Below are 23,148 nucleotides of genomic sequence, written 5' to 3' on the forward strand. Positions count from 1 at the left end.
CTACACGTCCTCCTCCAAGTCAGTAATAAAAATGTTGAAGAGCACTGGGCCCAGGACTGAGCCCTGCGGTACCCTGCTCGTTACCTTTCCCCAGTTGGAGAAGATCCCATTGATAAGCACCCTTTGAGTCTGATTCTGTAGCCAACTGTGGATCTACCGGATCGTTGTTTCATCTAGCCCACTTTGAGCTAGTTTGCTCATCAGGAGATCATGGGGCACTTTGTCGACAGCTTTGCTGAAGTTGAGGTATATTATGTCTACAGCATTCCCACAGTCCACAAGGGAGGTTACTTGATCAAAAAATGAGATCAGATTCATCTGGCAGGATTTGTTCTTGACAAATCCATGTTGGCTTTGAGTAAGTACTTCAAATAGAGGATGGTCTTCTGTAAAAGAGGGCACATGGCCACCCTGTACAGCTTGACCAATAACCTTCTTCATAGCAAAATGGCAGAGCAGGTCATGCGGTATGCTCTGATCCCTATAAAAGCTTCCAGGACAGTCTTGTTAAAGCAATAAGAGAATTATGTCCCCTATGGGAGACCATTGCCATCTTTGCCTCCCTCCTTCATCCAATTGGACGGAACCTGGGTCTGCTACATGTATACATGGAGCTTCCTTGCCCTGCATTGCTTCCTAATTCATTTCAATGGAGATAACCAATTTGCACTTCCAGAAAAAATACATATATGGATCAGCTTTTCCAGTAAAATGCCTGGGAACTAAACCCAGGAAGTCTGTGTGTGCATCAGAGCACAGATGGATTGGGGTGAATAAGTGTAACTCCCCAAGATCTGTTTCAGCTCAGCAGCCTTCAGGTCAACAAACACGTGTATATGCTTTCATAGGGCTCAAACACCTATTAGCATATCTGACTAATCTGATTAAGTGGGGAAAGCACTGAAAGGAAACAAAAAAACATCAACAGATGAAATGAAAATCAGCCACTGGACAAAACATCAGCACAATAATTCTGCTTCAGAGACCTCTTCTTTATACTCCTATTTAGCTATGGAAATCTCTCTGGGCACATTCTTTGTAAATCTGTCAACTTTGTTGTCACTCCTAAAAATCATCATCATTCCTCCTATTTCCAGTGGTCAGGCGGTGAGTGTCATTGCTTATGTAGCCAGAACAGCATTGCCCATGCACATGATGGCGGTATTAGCAGGCTCAGGTGAACACCAAGGTTTGTAGAAATATTGGGGGTTGGTAGTGGTGGGGAAAACATTAGCGGGAAAAAACCCTAATGGGGAGAAGCCTGCCACCCCCAAACAGTCCAATTCATTCTGTGTGTGTTCAGTGGAACACTGACTGACTCTTGGGGTGGGGTCGGAATGGAAATGGTGGGGTAGGAATAAGATGGAGTGGCTGGAATCCTGAGTAGGGAGCACTCCATACTGCAACATTTTGTGGCAGTCCCACTTGTATGGTTTAATATAGTATGACAATTGCATCATAGTAAACAGCTCCTCCATGTTTAGACTTGTCTTCCTAGTCAAAAGAAAGGGGGGGGAATAAAACCCCTTTCATTTCAAAATAAGTGACTAATTTTCGAAGGAAGGAGAGAGACGTTTAGCTACTATGTAAAATATAGGCATATTCAAGCACATTTTATTATAATACCATTGGCAACAGGCATGTGCGTGTGTGTTAAACTCTCAAAGCACTACACTATAGAGTTTCCAAGTGATTAGTGCAGCATCTTATTGCTCTCCACCATCTGGCTGTCTGATATGGAAACAACACCAAAGAAATCCAATGAGCTATAGATGCCTCTGCATGGTAGGCAGAGCACCCTGTTGTGCAGATGCAAAATGAAAGCGAAGCCGGGGCCACATCACAACGTGAAACGTTTAAAAATGAAACTTGTCACTGCAACCAAGTGTTCTTTCTCCCCATTTCCAGTTTAATGACTTCAGCATTTATTACCCCCTGCATACTTATACAACACTATTAATGCTTCTCAGCATTCAAAGACAGCCTGCATGTTTGGCCTGCTAGGAGACTAAAGTGTTAAAATGGCTTTTTAAAATATCTGCTCCGTTTCTGACCTTGCCACAGCTAGCTCAGGTCTCTAGCGGATTTCTGAATATGGAACCATCCTTGTTTTGAAGCCTTAAAAAAATCTTCTGAAGAAAGTGAAATGAAAGAACTGGTCACAAGTGTAAAATATTACAGCTTTGCATTTCAATCCAGCTGTTCTCTTGCAAATTAGTATACTGTATATCTTTGTGAATAACATATCCCTTTATAAGCAAGAACAAAAGATGTGCCTCATCGCTCTAGTAATGTTACCCGGAATAAAGAGCTTCAGAAAAATCTCCAAACCACAGAATACAAGCTTGTGTTGGCAGACAAGGGTGAAAGCCTATCCCCTTTCCCCACTTATGCCTGGTGTAGCTGCTGTGTCAGGAGAGGGAACCCAGAGTTAGATTCAAATGTCTCCACATGGAAAGCACAACGAGCGTCAACAGTGTGTCTTGCCCCAAGTGATCTTGGCCGCTTGTGGAAGAGCCCTGAGATTTGATTTCCTCCTCCTGCTATGATTTCTCACAAGGTTATGTAGGAAACTATAACAAGGCAGCAACCAAGACCTTGATAGTACAACAGCAACAACCATTAAGACACACTCACAATTTTGTGACTAGATTAGACCACTTACTCTGATTTCCCTTAGAAATCTCACTTTGGCAGCAGAAGTGCAAAACTCTGAATGGTGCCACAACCAAAGTCACTTCCTTTTGTTGGAAAGGGCAATGGTGATCCAGGCAGTTCTGTTCCATTACAGCTGAGATCCTGACTAAAGGACTTAGGCTTTATTTTTTATGAAACTCCTTACTAAGTCCTCAATGTGAAAACCCTCAGTGCAGTGGTGTCACACTGAATTAGCACTATACTATATTAAGTAGTTTGAATTAAATATAACCCTGGGTTGTTTGTTCTTCCACGAGCTGCCATTATTACCTAGCCTGTGGCATGTAGCAACTCTTTTTTTTACTGCTAACTGCTGTCCACACATACTAGTGATTTGTTGGAGCTACCTCCGCCCAATTTCCCCTTCCCGCTGTAGCCCCCTGCCCCACATCCCAAGACCTTCCTGAAGTTCTCCGGAGACTCTCAGGAGAAGCTGGGGGGGGGCACACTTTGAGATGAAGAGTCGGCAAGCCTAGTCCTGGGACTGGAGGTGGGTTGGCTCCAACCACTGAACCAAGGAGATGATGTATGCTTCTACACAGCTGAACACAGTACTGGGCTGGTTCTGAGAAACGTTAAAAAAAATCAAAGCTGTGATGAGAAGATTTCTATCATCCTGAATAAAATGCTCAATAAAATATCCAGTCCTTTGGGGCAACCCAAGTCCTGGTATTTTGCATATTTAAATCAATATCATGTTCACAAATCAGGTTTGTGTTTTGTTTTTTTACCTTCTTCGATTTTAGTATATTTTCTGGCCTTATCCTCAAAGCCCAGGCCTTAAGGCAGCCTGCATAAATACGTCTTAGCCGGTGTATGAGAAAGTCTGCTGTCATACAGCGGAATTGGGACACCAGCCTTCACTGTACCAGGTGTGTCGAAATGATTTGGAGTAAGATTACAAAATGATTGTGTAGACCTTGCCTGCCCTCTGTCAAGAAACAGGCTTTTATTTCATCATGCCTTGGGGAGGAAAAATGTGAAAGTAGCTTTATATAAATATAACATGCTGAAAAACAAGTGGACGCTAAAGCAGTGGGAATTCATGTGCAGCAGGGGTAGGTAACCTGGTACCTTTGAGATGTTTTGGACTATGACTCCGATAACATAATTCCTGATTGCTGGCCAAGCTGGCTAGCCTAGGGCTTATGGGAGTTGTAGTCCAAAACTTTTGGAGGGTAGCAGATTTCCTACCCTGATGTAGAGGGTAGATGCAAACACCACCAATTTCAGGGTTCTTGTGCAGCAGAGAGAACAAAATATCACTTGTTCTTTATAAACAGGTGCCAGTTTGTCATAAATCCAAAGCTTACAGCTGGTGCAGGTATGCAAGTCAGAGCCTGTTGCCCCAAGGTTCTGGGACAAGAATCAACTGTGTTCCCCTTTTGAGGATTTTCTTTAGTAGCCTCATACCTCTTGACTTCTGCACTCCCACAGAGCTACCTATACTGACTGGGCAGGCCCTGTCCATGTTAGCGATGGCGAGAATGATGCTTTGTGAGCACGAACTGCAATTCTATGCTGCTGTAAACCTTCCCAATGTGCCCTAACAGCACTCAAAAGCATTGTGCTTGTGACAAGCCTCTTGGAGAATTGATTCACCCCAAAGCATGGTGCCAAAATGAAAGAGTTGCAGCCATGCATAGATTGGTAATTTTATATGCCCCACAGCCAGAGGCTCCAGATTCTTAGGCCATAAATGAAAGAAAAGAGCAGGGCCTTAGGGACAGTAAAAGGAGGGTGTAATCATTAGAGCAGAAGATCTATGATTTAACATATTGTTACCCACCTTGATCCCTTGGGATGGGGCACATAGATTTTGCTTTGACTTCAGGAGCGACTACAACCCCATTGATATATTACATGATGCTGAACAGCTGTCACCATCCTGTAGTTGCTTCTGTACTGCTTCCAGGAGCATTGGCACGTTCTGCCAATAGGGTTAGGGTGGATTACATGATCACACACCATACAATCGGTGAAAGGGCTAGGTGTAGGCACAATAAGGATATTGCACACTTGGAAAAAGTTGAGAGAGGGGCAACTAAGATGATGTTCCATAGCTGGAGCAACTCCCCTATGAGGAAAGGTTACAACAGCTGAGATTGTTTAGCTTAGAAAAAGGCAAGTAAGGGGAGACATGATAGAGGTTTACAAAATTATGCATGGTGTGGAGGATGTGGATAGGGAGATATTTTTTCTCCCTCTCTCATAATACTAGAACCTGCAGTCATCCCATGAAAATGATTGGTGGGAGAGTCAAGACAGATAAAAGGAAGGACTTCTTCACACATCACATAGTTAAACTATAGAATTCACTTCCACAAGATGTAGTGATGGCCACCAAGTTAGATGGCTTTAAAAGGGGATTGGACAAATTCCTGGAAGAGAAGGCTATCAATGGCTACTAGTCCTGATGGCGATATTCTACCTCCAGTATCAGAGGCAGTATGCCTATGTAAACCAGTTGCTTGGGAACATGGGTGGGAGGGTGCTGTTGCACTCATGCCCTGCTTGTGGGTTCCTGGTCGATAGCTGGTTGGCCACTGTGTGAGCAGAATGCTGGACTAGATGGACCTTGGTCTGATCCAGCACATCTCTTCTTATGTTCTTATGTGGCATGTAACCTACATTATCCAGGAGCAGAATGGGAACGAAAGGACAGTATCAACATTACTCATCCAGGTGCCTTTAAAGCTTTGCTTACTTTTCTTCCCATTCTTGCTCTTTCAATTGTAATTTTCTCTTCGGAGCCCCTCTTGGATTACCATCAGGTGTGCAGCACCTGTAATGCAAAGTCATTTATATGCTTTACATCATTTGAAATTGAGGGCTGGGGTCATGGGAGTTGTAGTCTAAAACATCTGGAGGGCAGGCACTACATTAGAGAAGGCTGCTCTTGACTCAAGGCCTTTGACTGCGACCTGAACCCTGAGCCATAATAGCGATAGTAATTGACAGGCTGGTTATAGTACTTACAGGAGGAGCAAGGCACTCCTGATCAGCACAGCTATTGTGTTACCCTTTGCAAAAGGCAGCACTGAACATTACATACAGGTGTGTGTGTGTGTGTGTGTGTGTGCACGTGCGTGAGGGGCAGGAAGCAACACTTGCGTGATTTTCACATAGGGTAGTGTGCACAGATTTTCCCTGTATTGAGGGGGAAAAAGTTTCCATGCATGAAATGTCATATGTGAAGTGGCTCTTATTCGCATTTACTCTATGCATGGAACAGCCAACTCCTACAGCATGAACTGCGAATCTAAAACAACAACAACAATTCACTGATGGAAGACACGAGAAATAGGGAAAACAAGAGGGACCTATACAAAACTTCGCAGTGTGGAGTGTTTCCTGTTGAGAATGCCAGCCATGCCCTCTTACAGAATATGCCATTCCATTTCCTCTCCCTAGTTTTGTTTTTTCATTTCATCTGTCAGTCAGCATTCCGTGGCCACTAAGCTTGCTCAGTCCTCATTGAGCCATATTGGGGCTTTTCTCTAAAGTTTCTTTGTACTTCTGCAAACCTTGGGGTTCTTCCAAGGCCCACTGATACCTCCCTCTTTTGCATCCATAAGCATCTACATTCAGAGAATGATTTCACTACAAATATATAGGTTCTGCGGAGAAGATGGTAGGAATGATGCACAACCTCTGTTCCACAGCTTGGCCTTTTGGACACGAGGGTAGAAAGAAGAGGAGCTAAGGAGGGAGGGAAAAAAATCAGACATGAGATATGTACAGGGAAAACATGGTAATAATGCAAAAGCAAACAAAAATGGGAAAAGGCCCCCCCCCAAAAGCGCACGATGTTCTGCAAAAATTAAAGTTGTGGCAGCTGGTTTTGGAACTGGGCTGTGTATAAGCCATTGAGTCTCAAAACAATTGTTTTACAAGTCTGTAAATATGCATTTTTTCCATCTGGAACAGCATAAAGCTTGGATCCAATTCTGCATTCCACACTTGCATAAAAATCCCAGTGAAGTCCATTAAAAGTTTTTTGTTTTGTTTTTTGGGAGGGGGCGGATACGTGCGTGCGTGCATGCTCAAAAATGCAAACGTTGGTCTTTTGGTTGGAAAGGAAAGGCTACACAGCTGTCTCGTCGAGCTAACATTATCTGTTTATTGTTCATATTGCTTTTTAACGACTCATTCAACATGTTTTCTCAATATACCATTTCAGTCTGAAGATTCGTTTCAACATAACTCAAAACATTGGACCATTTCCATCAAAATGACTTTTCACTCTGGCTTTAAACCGCACCGATTTTTATATGCTGCTGGGAGAAACAGGCACTTTTTCTTTCCTGTCGTTGTGTCTCAAAATGCATGGGAGCTTTGGGCCTCAATGAGGTATTCCATGACATCCTGCTTTGGCGAACAGCTTCCGATAATATTCCTCTCAAACTTGCATCCTTTGACTTAGAGATACATTTTCTTTGGCAAGGCTGAGAGACAAAAATGCAGCAGACATCCCATTTAAGTCGTTTCCTGCTTTGTGCTGGCTTTGTACAGCAATGCGGCATGCTGGAACGGTGTCAGACCCCTGTATTTAGAAAGTATAAGTTATGTGCATTGTGCTTGGAGGCATAATAAACCTCACCGTGGCCTGTTGACAAATGCTTCTTGGAAATCAGTAAGGCCTGATCTGGTGGTGTACTATGTGTCTTGGATCTTGAGCATACAAGAGCCCCATGTAAATGATCAACCATGTTGAGCAAACAGAAACGCTCCAGCCTCAACTGCGATTACAAATCTGAAAAGTCATGTGTCTCGGCAGCACAATTAATGCATCACCTCCCTCCTTTCCAAACAAAGATAAGATTACTTGCTCTGAAAAATAAGACAATAGAGTCCATTATCTTCGCACTTTATAGGATGTGAAATTTACATACAATAGCAGGGGCTCTCAGTAAACATACAGATAGGATGATAAAAAGGGGGAACAAAGTACATTAGTGTGATGAAGCCTGAAACCATCATATCACCTGGTCAAGGCCAATTTGAATGTCTGCAAACATTCCTCCTGTATATCATCTTAAGACTCTGACTATGCAGACATCATAACTACAACACCCAGTCAGCTTTGCCCCTTCCAATCCCCCCACCCCCACACTTGCTTTTAGTAACATCTTGCCTGATGAAGAGATCTTGAAAGCCTGCACATTTTTTGGGATCTTTGAGTTGACCTAATAACTGCACTATATGGATCCCAGATGAATAAGGGTTCACTAGCTCAACCTATTTATCAGATTTTAACATCCCAACTTCAAAATACTGCCCTGAAAGCTTCATTGTATACTTGTCAAGAGCAGCATAGGCATTTTGCTCTTGTACACATACCAGCTTCAGTTCAAACTAAGTTAGTTGAACTTGGTTCCTGCTGAAATCATTGGGTCATGACTAATTTGTTCCACTGATTTCAATGGGACGTAAGTGCAATGTTACCAGTCAGTGCAATCCTATGCATGTCTGCTGTGACTGCCCAGGAAGTTGTGGTAAGGAGCTATCCATAGTTGGACCACTCCTGGGAGGCCCAGAAAAGAGTTGAAAAGTCATGCAGCATAGCTATACTTCAGAGACATAGTTGGAAGGAACCCTATAAAAACATTTTTGTTGTTGTTCTACAAATCAAGACATAGATGTAACTGAACTGCAAGACCAAGTACAGATATTGTTGACTATCCTGCAGCTTATGGACCACCAGTGGTCCACAGACCACAGTTTGAGAACCTCCAATTTTCAGCATGTTTGATGAAGTAAGGCTGCAATCCTAAATACACTTGGTAGGGAGTAAGACCTACTGAATACAGTGGGACTTACTTCTATGTAAACCTGCATGGAATTGCACTGTAAATATACTTTAATGAATATTGAGAGAGCTATCCTATTCAGAAGAAAGTCCAACTGCATTCAGGTAAGCTTCCTCCCAGGTAAGTGTGAACAGAATCTTAGGCTGATGTTGCTATGTTTATACATACGTTCTTATCTATTTTTAACAAAAAAATATGTATTTTCGTTGTCCTTGACTAGCTGATCACAAGACCTGCCATTCATTCAGCCTAATTTTTCCAGTTTTTTCTTTTCAAGGTGCAATCCTATGCATGTTTAGACAGAAAAAAATCCTACAATTGGTGTTAACATGCACCATGATGGTTGATCCTGCCCCCCCAACACACACACATTATCACCCAACCTATCTAGATGAAGCCTGACATCTGCTGCCTCCCATCATAAACCCACCTCTGTAACTGAATATTTAACTATTATGAGCCCAATGAAGAATAGCTTCAGTAGTATTTGCTGTTTATGACATATGAACAATAACTAGTGATCCGTAACTTGCTACTTTTCAGTGCCTTCATTGCTTTTGGATTTTAATTGTTCTGTTCCACCCACAATGTCAAAAATTAGATTCTCTCAACAAATACAATAGCAGGAACTGACTTTTAGGGTGGAACTACAGGTAATGGCCCCTTCATGGATCACTGCCTTGTTGTGGCGAAGGGGCTTGCGTAACTCAGTGAAGCCATAAGCTATGCTGTGTAGGGCCACCCAAGACGGACAGGTCATGGCAGAGAGTTCTGACAAAATGTGGTCCACTGGAGAAGGAAATGGCAACCTACTCCAGTATTCTTGCCAAGAAAACCCCATGGAACGTATCACAAGGCTAAAAGATATGACGCCGGAAGATGAGACCCTCAGGTCGGAAGGTGTCCAATATACTACTGGGGAAGAGCAGAGGGTATTTCCAAGTAGCGCCAGAAAGAGTGAAGCGGCTGGGCCAAAGCCGAAAGGACACTCAGCTGTGGATGTGTCTGGTGGTGAAAAGAAAGTCCGATGTTGTAAAGAACAATATTGTTTAGGAACCTGGAATGTCAGATCAATGAATCAAGGTAAGCTGGAGGTGGTCAAACATGAGATGGCAAGATTGAACATCGACATCTTGGGAATCAGCGAACTAAAATGGACAGGCATGGGCGAATTTAATTCAGGTGACCATCATATCTACTACTGTGGGCAAGAATCCCTTAGAAGAAATGGAGTAGCACTCATAGTCAACAAAAGGGTGGGAAAAGCAGTACTGGGGCACAATCTTAAAAACGATAGAATGATCTCAGTACGAATCCAAGGCAAACCATTCAACATCACAGTAATTCAAGTCTATGCCCCAACCACTGAGGCCGAAGAAGCTGAGGTTGATCAGTTCTATGAAGACCTCCAACACCTTCTAGAACTAACACCCAAAAAAGATATCCTTTTCATCATAGGGGATTGGAATTCTAAAGTAGGAAGTCAAGAAATCACTGGGATAACAGGCAAGCATGGCCTTGGTGTACAAAATGAAGCAGGACGAAGGCTAATAGAGTTTTGCCAAGAGAACACGCTGATCATAGCAAACACTCTTTTCCAACAGCACAAGAGGCAACTCCACACATGGACAGCACCAGATAGCCAATATCGAAATCAGATTGATTGGAGAAGCTCTATACAGTCAGTAAAAACAAGACCTGGAGCTGACTGTGGCTCAGATCATGAGCTTCTTGTTGCAAAATTTCAGCTTAAATTGAAGAACGTAGGGAAAACCACTAAACCATTCAGGTATGACCTAAATCATATCCCTTATGAATATACAATGGAGGTGAGGAATAGATTTAAGGGATTAGACCTGATAGACAGAGTGCCTGAGGAACTATGGATGGAAGTCCGTAACACTGTTCAGGAGGCAGCAACTCAATCCATCCCCAAGAAAAAGAAATGCAAGAAAGCAAAGTGGCTGTCTGATGAGGCTTTACAAGTAGCTGAGGAAAGAAGGGAAGCGAAAAGCAAGGGAGAAAGGGGAAGATATATCCAACTGAATGCAGAGTTCCAAAGAATAGCAAGGAGAGACAAGAAGGCTTTCTTATATGAACAATGTAAAGAAATCGAGGAAAACAACAGAATGGGAAAGACTAGACATCTCTTCAAGAAAATTGGAGATCTCAAGGGAACGTTTTGTGCAAAGACGGGCATGATAAAGGACAAAGAAGGCAGGGAGCTAACAGAAGCAGATGAGATTAAGAAGAGGTGGAAAGAATACACAGAAGAACTATACAGGAAAGATCTGAATGTCCCTGATAGCCATGATAGTGCCGTCACTGAACTTGAGCCGGACATCCTCGAGAGTGAAGTCAAGTGGGCCTTAGGAAGCATTAGTAACAATAAAGCTAGCGGAGATGACAGTATTCCAGCCGAGCTATTTAAAATCCTAAAAGATGATGCTGTTAAAGTGCTGCATTCAATATGCCAACAAATCTGGAACACTCAACAGTGGCCACAAGACTGGAAAAGGTCAGTTTACATTCCAATTCCAATGAAGGGCAACGCCAAAGAGTGTTCAAACTACCGCACAATTGCGCTCATTTCACATGCCAGCAAGGTTATGCTCAAAATCCTACAAGCTAGGCTTCAGCAGTATGCGAGCCGAGAACTACCAGAAGTACAAGCTGGGTTTCGAAGAGCCAGAGGAACTAGAGATCAAATCGCCAACATTCGCTGCATCATGGAGAAAGCAAGAGAATTCCAGAAAAACGTCTATTTCTGCTTCATTGACTACGCTAAAGCCTTTGATTGTGTGGATCACAACAAACTGTGGCAAATTCTTAAAGTGATGGGAGTACCAGACCACCTTACCTGTCTCCTGAGAAACCTGTACGAGGGTCAAGAAGCAACAGTAAGAACCAGACATGGAACAACCGATTGGTTCAAAATTGGGAAAGGAGTACGACAAGGCTGCATATTGTCGCCCTGCTTATTTAACTTATATGTAGAGTACATCATGAGAAACGCCGGGTTGGATGAATCACAGGTCGGAATTAAGATTGCTGGGAGAATTATAAACAACCTCCGATACGCAGATTTTACTTTCTTGGGCTCCAAGATCACTGCAGACGGTGACTGTAGCCATGAAATTAAAAGACACTTGCTCCTTGGGAGGAAAGCTATGGCAAACCTAGACAGCATAGTAAAAAGCAGAGACATCACCTTGCCGACAAAGGTCCGTCTAATCAAAGCTACGGTTTTCCCATGTGGTAATGTATGGCTGTGAGAGCTGGACTATAAGGAAGGCTGAGCGCCGAAGAATTGATGCTTTCGAACTGTGGTGCTGGAGAAGACTCTTACGAGTCCCCTGGACTGCAAGGAGGTCCAATCAGTCCATCCTAAAGGAAATCAACCCTGAGTGCCCATTGGAAGGACAGATACTGAAGCTGAAGCTCAAATATTTTGGCCACCTAATGCGAAGAGAAAACTCTCTGGAAAAGACCCTGATGCTGGGAAAGACTGAAGGCAAAAGGAGAAGGGGATGACAGAGGATGAGATGGCTAGATAGCATCACCGATGCAATGAATATGAACTTGAGCACACTGTGGGAGAGAGCGCAGGACAGGAAGGCCTGGCGTGCTATGGTCCATGGGGTCACGAAGGGTCGGACACGACTGAACGACTGAACAACAGGTAATCGACAGGAGATCTATGTATTTTAACCTGGATCTGTTTTAATTATGTGGAAAGTGGGATGTTCAAGTGCGATTTAAACATAAATCACATTTAGTTTGGCCCTTAAACCCATTAAGCAAGCATGAAGAGATGCAGGCTACTAGTCCAGGTCCAACTGGTTTTACAGCATTATGTAGCAGAATACCAGTTTTGATGTAAGACAGATACCAAGCCTGTTCTTCAGTTTTGAATGGTATAACCCAAATTTGAAAATAGACATCCTGTAAGCCACCTTGATGATCATTTGACTGGATAGTGGGATATACATCTTCAATTCTTTGGTTAAATGTGAACAATGAAGGGGGCACTGATGAGCTGTAATTGAGCAGTGTGTGTGTGTGTGTGTAGTTTATATTAGATAGTTCTTATATGGGAAACACTGGTAGAAATAGGTATTCAACATGGTCCTGTCCAAAATTATCTTTCTCAAGGAACTTGCTAACCCTGTCTAACTAGGGACACCTTCCTCTTAGCATGTTAAAAAGGCTTAAAAGCTATTCCCATTCACAGCTAGCTGCTTGAGATTTGAGTTAGTGTATCTCTAGAAAGATATCTCTTCCATTAGCTAGGCTTTCTTCCTCTGGAGGGAACATCCTTTAAAAAAATGGTAATTGGTTCCATATGAAGGTTTTCCCCCTTCTTCTTTCCAATGTCTTATTAACTCCTTCCCTCTCTTAGTTTCTGACGTAGCTACTAGCTGCAGTTTAGCTTTAATAGTATGGTGGCAACATTCTTGTCCCCACAAAACACAGTTGCAAGCTGGATAAGCTAGGATTATTTTTAAAAATCACTTTATCATCCAATTCTAAGTAATAAATGTTCCTTTATGTTAGGCCTAAATAGGACAACATGTTCCTTTGGAACTTTGATGTCTTATGAATCCAGCTTAACAGATGTGGCTAAGCTATTTCCCTGTACCAGCCTTCCTCAACTTTGTAGCCTCAAGATATTTTAGACCACAACTTCCATCATCCCTTACCGTGCTGGCTGGGGCTGATGCAAGTTGTAGTCAAGAAAATCTGGAGGGCACCAGGTTGGGAGTAGGGATGTTAGAGAATTCTGCCACGGATCCCAGGGAGGCCGAATTCCAGTGAATTCGGCCCCCCGGAATCCGTGGTGGAACGGAGCAACCCGCCCCACCACCCTGCGAAAGCCCTGTGAAACGGAGCCTACCTGGCTGTGGCTCCAGCGGCTCCAGCCGCTGCTGGGCTGCAGCCGCAAATGGCGGTGGCTACGGCGGCTGCCATTTGCGTCCCTGGCAAGCCGTGATAGACTACGTTAAGTATCTACATAGCCTATCACAGCTCAGGGCAGGGACACAAATGGCGTAGCCGCCGCCATTTACATTCCTTCCTATTGCCATGATATATATTTATGTAGCCTATCACGGCAATAGGAAGGAACACAAATGGCGGCCGATGTAGCCGCTGCCATTTGCGTCCATGTCTTTAGCCATGATAGGCTATGTATATATTTACGTAGCCTATCACGGCTAAAGACACGGACGCAAATGGTAGCGGCTACTGCGGCCGCCATTTGCATCCCTGTGCAGCCCAGCGGCCGGATGTCTGGCTGCGGGCGGCCCTGGACGTCGGCTCCGCGGAGTTGCTGCAGAGCAGAGCTGGCTAGGGAGGATTCCGGGGGGGGGACGGACAGAGCACCTCCCCCCCCCCCAGATTGCCTGGTGCGGAGCCAGGTATGAGTTTCATACATCCCTAGTTGGGAGAGGCTGCCCTACACATTTTTGAGGGTCCAAGTCTGCTTTCAGTACCTATACTCAGCCTATCCTGTAACAGTAAAGCAAGAACAAAGATCAGAATGTCTCTGAGCAAGTACCACATTAAATTTTTCTTCCACTGAGTAACAGTAGCCAGACCTTATACAGTTGGATTCTCAGGTCAGGCACAGCTTACTAGAAGCTTCGGTGATGGCACCTCTCTTAGAATTTAGCCACTGAGTATTGCTTTATTTCACTCACTGAATATAAATTTAGCCTTCTACCTCCAAAACGTTAAAGATTATCCAGATGTATTGACTGAAATGTTTAGGAAGCTGCTGTATACTGAATCAGATCATGGGTCCATCTAGCCCAGTGACTGGCAGTGGCTCTCCATGTTTTCAGACACAAATATTTCCAGCCCTACCTGGGGATGGCAGGATTGAACCTGGAACCTTCTGCATGGAGAGCATCTGCTCTACCACTGAGCCACGCTCCCCCCCTCCATGTTTATTTCCAGACATCAGAGTACTTGGACAAAGACTAGGATGCTGAAGAAAATGAGGGCACAAAACATACGGACAGTGGCAACAAGGAAAATAAATGCAAAGAGAGGGGCAAAAAAAATGGTCAAAAGTTTGGGGCCCTATCCTTTGATCACTGGGATACTTGCCCAAGGGCCTGTGACCCTTCCCTAGAAGCATAAGAAGAGCTGTGCTGGATCAGACCAAGGATCCATTTAGTCTGGCATTCTGATCACACAGAGGCCAACCAGCTGCCTCTGGGAACCCCACAAGTAGGATATGAGTGCAACAGCACTCTCCCACACATGTTCCCCAGCAAGTGGTATACTTAGGTATACTGCCTCTGAACTGGAGGTAGTGTGCAGCCATCAGAACTAGTAGCAACTGACAGCCTTCTCCCCCAGGAATTTGTCCAATCCCCCTTTAAGGCCATTCAAATTGGTGGCCATCAATACGTCTTGTGGTAGTGGATTCTATAGTTTAACTATGCTCTGTGTGCAGAAGTACTTCCTTTTATCTCTCCTGAATCTCCCACCAGCTTCATGGGATGACCCTAGGTTCTAGTATGACGGAGGGAGAAAACTGACTCCCTATCCACCTTCTCCACACGATGCCTAATTTTGAACACTATCATGCCTCCCCTTACTCGCCTCTTTTCAAAGCTAAACAGACCCAGCTGTTGAAGCATGATCAACCATCTTGCAGATTTGTGTCCAGACAAGTATCTAAGACACAAAAATGACAATCCTGCCAACAGACTAAGCGACAAGGGTCTACATCAATGCCCCCGACTCGGTGCCCTCCAGACGTTTTCGACGATAATTTCCCGCATTCCTGACAGTATTCAGGAATGGCAGCACGGGCTGATGGGAGCTGAAGTCCAAAATATGTGATGGGAACCAGGTTGGGGAAGACTGCCCTACATCCCTCGAAAGGCTTGGCCGATCAAGCAGTGGCCACATCCGCAAGGAAGGAGCAGTCCCTGCCTCCGCTCCCTGTGCGCTGCTCAGCAGCGAGGATTGGGCTCGCTCGTCTCAATCCCAATCGTTGTACCAGTCAGAGAGAGAGAGAGACTGAGAGGAGCACAGTTGCAGCTGCTGCTCCATCCAACTGCATTCCTGCAAGCAACGCGGTGTTGGCGTTTGCCAGGGGCAGCAGCCGCGGCCTCTCCTTGCTCGCCTCCCTCTCTCTGGGTGGCACAGGCCTGCCTCCCTCGCCGTGCCCAACCCAAGCCGCTTCGCTACCCAGGGAAAGGGAGCAGAGCGAGCCACAGCTGCTTTTCGTAGCCCCTTCGGAGCAGCTCGGTGCGTGGGGGGGGGGCGCAAAGAGGAAGGACGACATTGCCACGGGGGCCCTGCACGAGGCACCAGCAGCTGTTGCCGTGCGCGCTTAGGGGGAAGCGCGTCCCGGGGAGGACAGCGCGCCTCATTCTCAAGAACAGCGACGCGGGTGCGCGCTGCATGATGGGATGCGTAGTTTCCCCACAGCGTCGACCAGGCCCCGCAGTCTCTGTCTCTCCCCCCCCCCCCCGCAGTGTTCGGCGGCGCGGTTCTTTGGCCCCTCCGCCTTCCCGTAGCTGCCTCCCGTTGCCCCGACTTGGGTCGAGGCGCCAGGCGGGCCATGATACCGAGGTTGCCGCTGCAGGCCCTACTCCGGACTCTCCGCCCCGCCCGCTCCGTGGCAGTTGTTCTCCCGAGTCCTCACATCCCCCGTCGCCCGAGGGCGCCCCCTGCGGCGGGGCGGGGATCGGGCGGTTCCAGGGCCGCCATGGCAGCGCCAGAGCCCTCGCCTCCCGGGGCGGACCCCCAGAGGCTCGGAGCGGAGGCGGGAAGCGGGGGACCAGGACCGCCTCTCCCCGCCAGCAGCCCGTTGTTGCAACAGACCGGTGAGGGGGAGAAAAACAACGACACGCTAACGGCCGCTAACGCGGCCCTAGCGGACGGGGAGGAGCGTTTCATAGCCCCGCATAACCCATTCCCACCATCCCCATCTGGGGTGGGGGAGCTCTCCTATTTTGGCTCAGCTGTTTTGGTTTTGGTATTGGTATTAGGACTCCGCCGCCGCCACCACCCATTTCCTGTGTGGTTTGAAAACTTCCATTTACTCAAGGCAGCTTTGGACGTTATTATTATTACTTCTACTGCTACTGTTGCTGTTGGTAAACACGTATAAAGCGCACGACGTTTTCTAAGTGCTTGTGCATATACTGCAAGATAAGGCTGTCCCTGCCCGCAGGCTCGCAGTCAAACAGACACGGCACCAAAGGAAAAAGGAACGTGGAGGGGAGAGAAAAGCAAGCGCTGGGGCAGCTGCACTGACGCTGGCCCGTAGAGGGGGCCAGCTTGGTTTCCCCCTGGCAATGATGCGCTTCCTGGGAGGCAGGGCGTGCAGCATTCGATGGCAGAGTTCGGGGTGTTTTTCCACTGTGTGGTCTTCTCAGTCACATGTGCCGATGCTTGTGTGAAGTTTCTGTTTAGGTCTTTACAGGCGCTATCAAAACAGTATATGTGAATCATTGCTGGAATGTCAACAAGTCATTCTGATGTGGGTTGGGGAGAAGGGCCCATTGTGCAACCTTGCAATAACTGAGCAGTTCGTCCTTTGTAGTAGAGAAAAGGAACAGTACTACTTGTCAGGGCCAACCCAAGACAGTTTGCTGCCTGATATGAAGATGTCCCCTCCCCACCCCTACTCCTCAGTCAGAAGCTGACTAGACTGGCAGTTAAATATTACTTCGACGCTGGTGACAGGATAGCATCTTTCTCCATATCTAAGGGTATCAGGGTAGGTTAGGGGGTACAGAGCAGGAGGTCTGTCCTCCAGAACCTCATTTCTGCCAGCTCAAATATTGCAATGCATTAGTGGCAGTACAGTCTGCATAAAATGAGCAAAGAAATGCATGCACATGAGCACAGTGCCTCCTGAACTGATGCCCTGGTAGTGGAGATGCTTTCTTGTTGTTTGGCTGGGCTGGCTGCTGCTTTGCCTGCTCATCAGGTCAGCAACAAGCAAGCATCTCCACCATCGGCACCAGTTCAGGAGGAATGGCTAGGGTAGTGAGGGGAAGGGCTACTGCCTAGGGATGGCAGGTGCCCCTCATCTGGGTTCTCTGGGTGCTTGCACAGCCCTTGCCCCTGCTCTCGCGCACCTGGACCCGCGCTTGAGGTCCCTGCCGAGCTCCACGATCGCCAGTTTTTGAAAAATGAAATGGTGACCGTGAAAATGCTCATATTTGCATACACGCAAAATGGGGCTATGAACCATATATGTAAGAGTACAGGCGTTTGCTTGGTCCCATTTTGCATATACGTGAATATGCATATCTGCGAAAATGAGCTTATTCGCATATATGCACATTTGCGAAAATGTGCACATTCGCGTATGCACGAAATGGGGCTGTGAATAGCCCATATACTCAAGATTACAGGCAAGCAAATGCCTGTAATTTTGCCTATATAGGCTATTCATGGCCCCATTTTGCATATATGCAAATATTCGCTTTTTTGTAATCAACATTTTTTCATGAAGAATGGTGACCGCAGAGCTCAACACCACCATCCGGGTGAGTGTGGGTGGCTTGGCGAGCAGGGGCAGGGGCTCAGTGAGGGAGGCTTGGGGGCATGGGCGGGGGACAACGACACCGGATTCCTGGATGGAATTGGGCGTCCTCACCATCCCTGCCACTCCCATCTGCTTAACATCTGCTCCCTGAGGCATCTGCTTCACTCTGTCTAATGACAGGGCCAGTCCTGCTACTAGTAAATACTTGGCATCAGTGATTTGCTAGGTGTGCTACAGAACCTATGGCACAATCTCTGCCTAGTAGATTTAAAATCTACATAAGCAGGGGTTTGTTATTTATTATCCCACCTTTTTTCTATGATGGAATTGAAGGAAATTAACAAGGGGGTCCCCCGTGGCCTTCCATCCAGTGGCTGGCCAGTCCCAGGCCTGCTGGCTCTGGGACCTAGAAGTTACCCCAAGGAACTGGAATTGCAAGGAGAGTCACAAATGGCACTGGAGGGTCAGGTCGGGTGAGTGACCATGCCAAGTATTCATGTACTGTACTTGTAATATGTATGGTACAATGTTCTTTGACAAGTCAGCTGGTAGGAAAGAGGACCATCAAAACCAATTTGTTATATATTTAGCATAGAAGAATGAGCAAATGCCCTTGCAAGTTACTGTGTTTAGCTCTCCATTCCAAAGTGTCTTTTAAACGTTCACCTTATTACTGGTGATTTAATTTTCCACATGCTATTGCTACATTTGTGTATCTGATCCCTCTTTCTTTGGTAGGCATAACGTTATAAAAATTATAAAATAAGATTATAATTTTTTTCTCCCATTGTATCCTTGCAACTCTGTGAGGGAGATCTGGCTGAGACTGACTTGCCCAGTGCTACCCTAATGAGTTTCCTGATCTCGCCCTAATGAGCTTCATGGTCTTAATTCCAGCACTTTATCCACTATTGGTTCAAACTGTGATATCACTGCCTTTTCTTTCTCGGCTGAATCAGGGTTGCTTGAGTCCCCACCCCCTCGCCCCCAGGGAACCTTCTTTCTCAGAAAAACTCTAGGTCATGAATTATTTGGGGGAGTGGAATTTTTCAGTCTACTTAGAGCCAGGAAGACAGCATTATTAGCTGCCAGCAATTCAGAAGTTGCAAACAACTGTCTCAGTTCTTAAATATTTTTAACATCATTTTATTGAGAAAAGGAGATTCCTAATACAGGGTGCATTCACATCCACCGTCTCAAATGGCTGCTGTTTACTCAAGCCATGAAGTACTTCATGCAAATGCACCAAAATGGAGTAGTATATACTTTCCACTGCAACAGTTTAGAAAACAAGTGCTTTATTGCTGGAGTAATTACAGAAATAAACTATGGGCTACATTCTATGGACTTTCCCTCCTTTCCTGCACCCTGCAGCCTCCCCCCCCATGCATTCTGGGGGATCCCTCAACCCTGGCATATGCTGTTCCATCATGGGTGGATACAATTAGATTTTTTTCCTCCTACTCTTCAAGTGGGAAGTTTGAATGTACTCATGGATTCTCTAGTTCTAGCAGAGCCTATCTGATGTACACAGCCATTTCAGGACTACCAAGCTTCCTGGTAAGGGTAGTACACCTGTCTTGTTCTGTATAGGCAGGAAACATGTAAGAATGAATCTTGCTTGCCTCAGTGTGAAATCTATAAGGAGAACGTTTGGTGGCTAGAATTCTTTAAAATCATATATCTCAGGGGTGGGCACCATGTGGGCCATATATGCCCCCCTGTCCTGTTGGGCAGCCCTGCGCCTCTACTGTTGTGCCACCAAATTTATTGGTGTGGCAGCAAAACACCCAGCAGTTTGCCGTTGAGTTGTGGTGGCCAACCTCTAGAGCGCCTTAGAAAGGATAGATTTTGCTTGTTTTCAAGGTAAACGTGTCATTTCTAAGGCTCTGTAGAGGTTTGCTGCCAAAATATGGCGGCAAAGCGCTATTTATTTATTTTTTGCTGCTGCTGCACCACTAAATTCAATGGTACAGTGGCAGAATTGCAGCCTACAAGGAAGTATGGAGGGGTGTGTGAAAAATGGCTCCTTGACCTCCTGCAGTTGCCCCCCCCCCCAATATACCTGCTATCCTTCAAATTGTGTCTGTATTTTATAAATAGGAAATTCAGCACAGAAATCCTGTTCTGCTTGCTATAAGTTAATGGTAAGACTCAGTACAGCATATGGTCACCATAGAGCTTCAGTTGAAAACATATCTTTAATTTGAGAAAGATGAAGGAAAGGTATATGCTTGGAAAGCAGTTATGAGTACAGCCCAATCATAGGCATGTTCAATTTGACTTTCTCCCAGTTAGGTGCACATAGGTTTGCAGCCTCAGATTGGATGGCCCTGAGCTACAATGGATCCTTTAGGGACCTGCTCTTTAAGTCTAGTTCAAATTATAGTTCAGCAAATAATTATAGATAACCATAAATTATGTACTGAAGTAACTGTTTCTGATCTACAAAGAACTACCCATGCAATTTGTTAACCCGCAGTCAGCCCAACGCTATGACTCACTTGTTTATCTCATCCTCTAGATAATTTCCCTTGAGGAAATCCCTGCTTCACTTGTTACTACTACAAATCATTATGTTCAACACATGCCTGGTTCTTTAGATGCTGATTGTTTGAACTGTTCACGCTAAATTTATATTATGGTAAACGCACATATCTGATTTTGTTGCAAGCAGAGCACTTTAGCTTTCCCCCTTCCCCTCACACTAATGTTGCAACTGACCGTGAAACCAACCATAGGGCAGTCATTTACCACAACTGCCTTTTGCTCCTGGTCTGGGACAATTTCCCACATAATATGATGGCAAATCTGGGTGTGCACAGCACACAACAGCTGCAGGCAGTCACAGCTCCCCAATTAATGTACCTGTGTGGTCCATGCATTTGCAAACTTGTTTGCCGCATTCACACTTTACATTTTTATGTGTGCACTTAAACAGGTGTATACCTAAAATGCATGAAGTTGTTACCAGAGATGCTCCTATACAAAAAGGGGCAGCATAGTTATTTTTCTGTATGTGTGGGTGTAAAAAGCCATGTCTAATACTGTTCTATAGATATACAGTCAGATACAGATACTCTTCACATATAGACTGGAGCTAGATAGGTATTCCACATAGAATTCCACCCAGTCCCTTCCTGTGAGGATTCTGAATAATAACAGGTCATCCGTTTGAGAAAGAAACTGTGTGGCAGGAGCAGCCTTATTATCATGGCCTGGTCATTATCTAACCCATTCCTGAATTTGCATGGGAACAGGTGCTTTCGGGGAGAAGCTGCTCTCTCGGACAGGCAGAGGCTCCGTAGACCACCAGGCATAAGGCAAGGGAGTCTTTTCCTTTGTTTGAGGGTGGAAGATCTACATGTGCAAGCCCACCCCTACTGAGACAGTAAATAACTTTATTGAAACAAGTTTGTAAGCCAACTTTTTGCTACATAGACTGCTTTGAGAACACTTTGTTGAGAAGTGTTATATAAATATTCCAAATAAATAATATTTTGGAGGGGACTGAATGGCTGTTCACATCATTATGCCATTATGATTACCTCTAGGCATGCAAGACCTTGTGTGTGCCAAATGAAACAGGTTTGCATGATATTCTTTGTTTCCCTGTGTGAGTAGGATCCTGCACAGGTTTTTGTACAAAGAAGGAAAAACAGAATACTAAATCCTATGAGGCTTGTATGTGCGGAATGGTTCTGAAAGTGTACCGCCCCTACCTCATGGAGGACAGGATCACTAGACCAGGGAGCCTAGTCTTAGCATCTCAAGCCATATAAACAACCCACCAAAATACCATATTTCTTTTTAATCATTCAGTATCTGACAGGCACAACAGTCTCTGCCCAGCCTCCAGGATCAGATAACAACTATCTTGTTATGTGTCCCTTGCTGCTTTACACTGAAGCCAATTAGCCATAATCAGGTGACTTCTCTCCCCTAGCATTTGTGATGAGGTAACCAAGAGACGCTGTACAGGGCACTAATAATCTGGATCAAGTGTGTGTGTTTTTTACACTTCATCTGTCAAGCCTGTGGTTTCTTAGCATGCCAGAAGATCATAATATGCATATCCAAATTTCCCACCTTGGCTTAAATTTCAAATACCTGAACCTTGACAGTGGAGATGTGAAAATATACTGTTTTGTAGTAACAGGGTATTTTCTGATCCATTGAAATTCTGATTTGAAGTTGCTGCTTTTGTTGTGGTGTTCTCCCGAGACTGCTGCTGTCAGCTTACGTGCACAATTATTTGTTTATTTAAAGATACAGAAGAAAGGTTGCACTTTTTCATTTTTAAAGATACATAGCTCATTTTATGAAGAACATGACAAAGTTCTGGAAAGCAAATATGGGGAAGATCATGTGTTGCTAAATATGTGGCTAATAATTAAACCTAACTGAATAACAAGCAGCAAATATTAAGCATGTTTACTACTACTCGGAAACAAGGGTGCAATCCTATGCATGTTCAGACAGAAAAGAGTCCTACAATCCCCAGAATGCCCCAGCCAGCATACTGGGAGTTGTAGGACATTTTCCTGTCTAAACATGCATAGGATTGCACCCTTAGTCCCTCTTTCACTGCAGTTAAAGGTGTGATGCCATGCACACTTTCCTGGGAGCAAGCCCTGTTGATCACAGTGGGAACTTGTTGTTCAGTCATTAAGTCATGTCCAGCTCTTCGTGACCCCATCGACCATAGCACACCCAGGCCTTCCTGTCCTCCGCTCTCTCCCGGAGTGTGCTCAAGTTCATATTTATTGCATCGGTGATGCTATCTAGTCATCTCATCCTCTGCCGTCCCCTTCTCCTTTTGCCTTCAATCTTTCCCAGCATCAGGGTCTTTTCCAGTGACTTTTCTCTTCACATTAGGTGGCCAAAATATTTGAGCTTCAGCTTCAGTATCTGTCCTTCCAATGAGCACTCAGGGTTGATTTCCTTTAGGATTGACTTCCCTGCAGTCCAGGGGACTTGTAAGAGTCTTCTCTAGCATCACAGTTCGAAAGCATCCATTCTTTGGCACTCAGCCTTCCTTATAGTCCAGCTCTCACAGCCATACGTTACTACTGGGAAAACCATAGCTTTGATTATACGGACCTTTGTCGG

The 23,148-nt window shown here is 45.2% G+C and overlaps 1 protein-coding gene across 3 annotated transcripts in view; it reads left to right on the plus strand.

The window, feature by feature from the left end:
• The first annotated feature begins 16,063 nt into the window (after positions 1-16,063).
• AKAP7 (A-kinase anchoring protein 7) overlaps positions 16,064-23,148 on the plus strand; it is a 145,722-nt gene continuing 138,637 nt past the window's right edge. For all 3 annotated transcript variants that reach the window (XM_084827525.1, XM_084827524.1, XM_084827526.1), the window contains exon 1: positions 16,064-16,360. In XM_084827525.1, the coding sequence (XP_084683651.1) occupies positions 16,096-16,360 (265 nt within the window). In that variant the 5' untranslated portion in view covers positions 16,064-16,095. The remainder of the gene's footprint in view (positions 16,361-23,148) is intronic.

The sequence above is a fragment of the Heloderma suspectum genome, chromosome 1 (assembly GCF_057233095.1).
Source record: "Heloderma suspectum isolate Gila_16-S chromosome 1, 16-S_ref, whole genome shotgun sequence".
In the NCBI taxonomy this organism is placed as follows: domain Eukaryota; kingdom Metazoa; phylum Chordata; class Lepidosauria; order Squamata; family Helodermatidae; genus Heloderma; species Heloderma suspectum.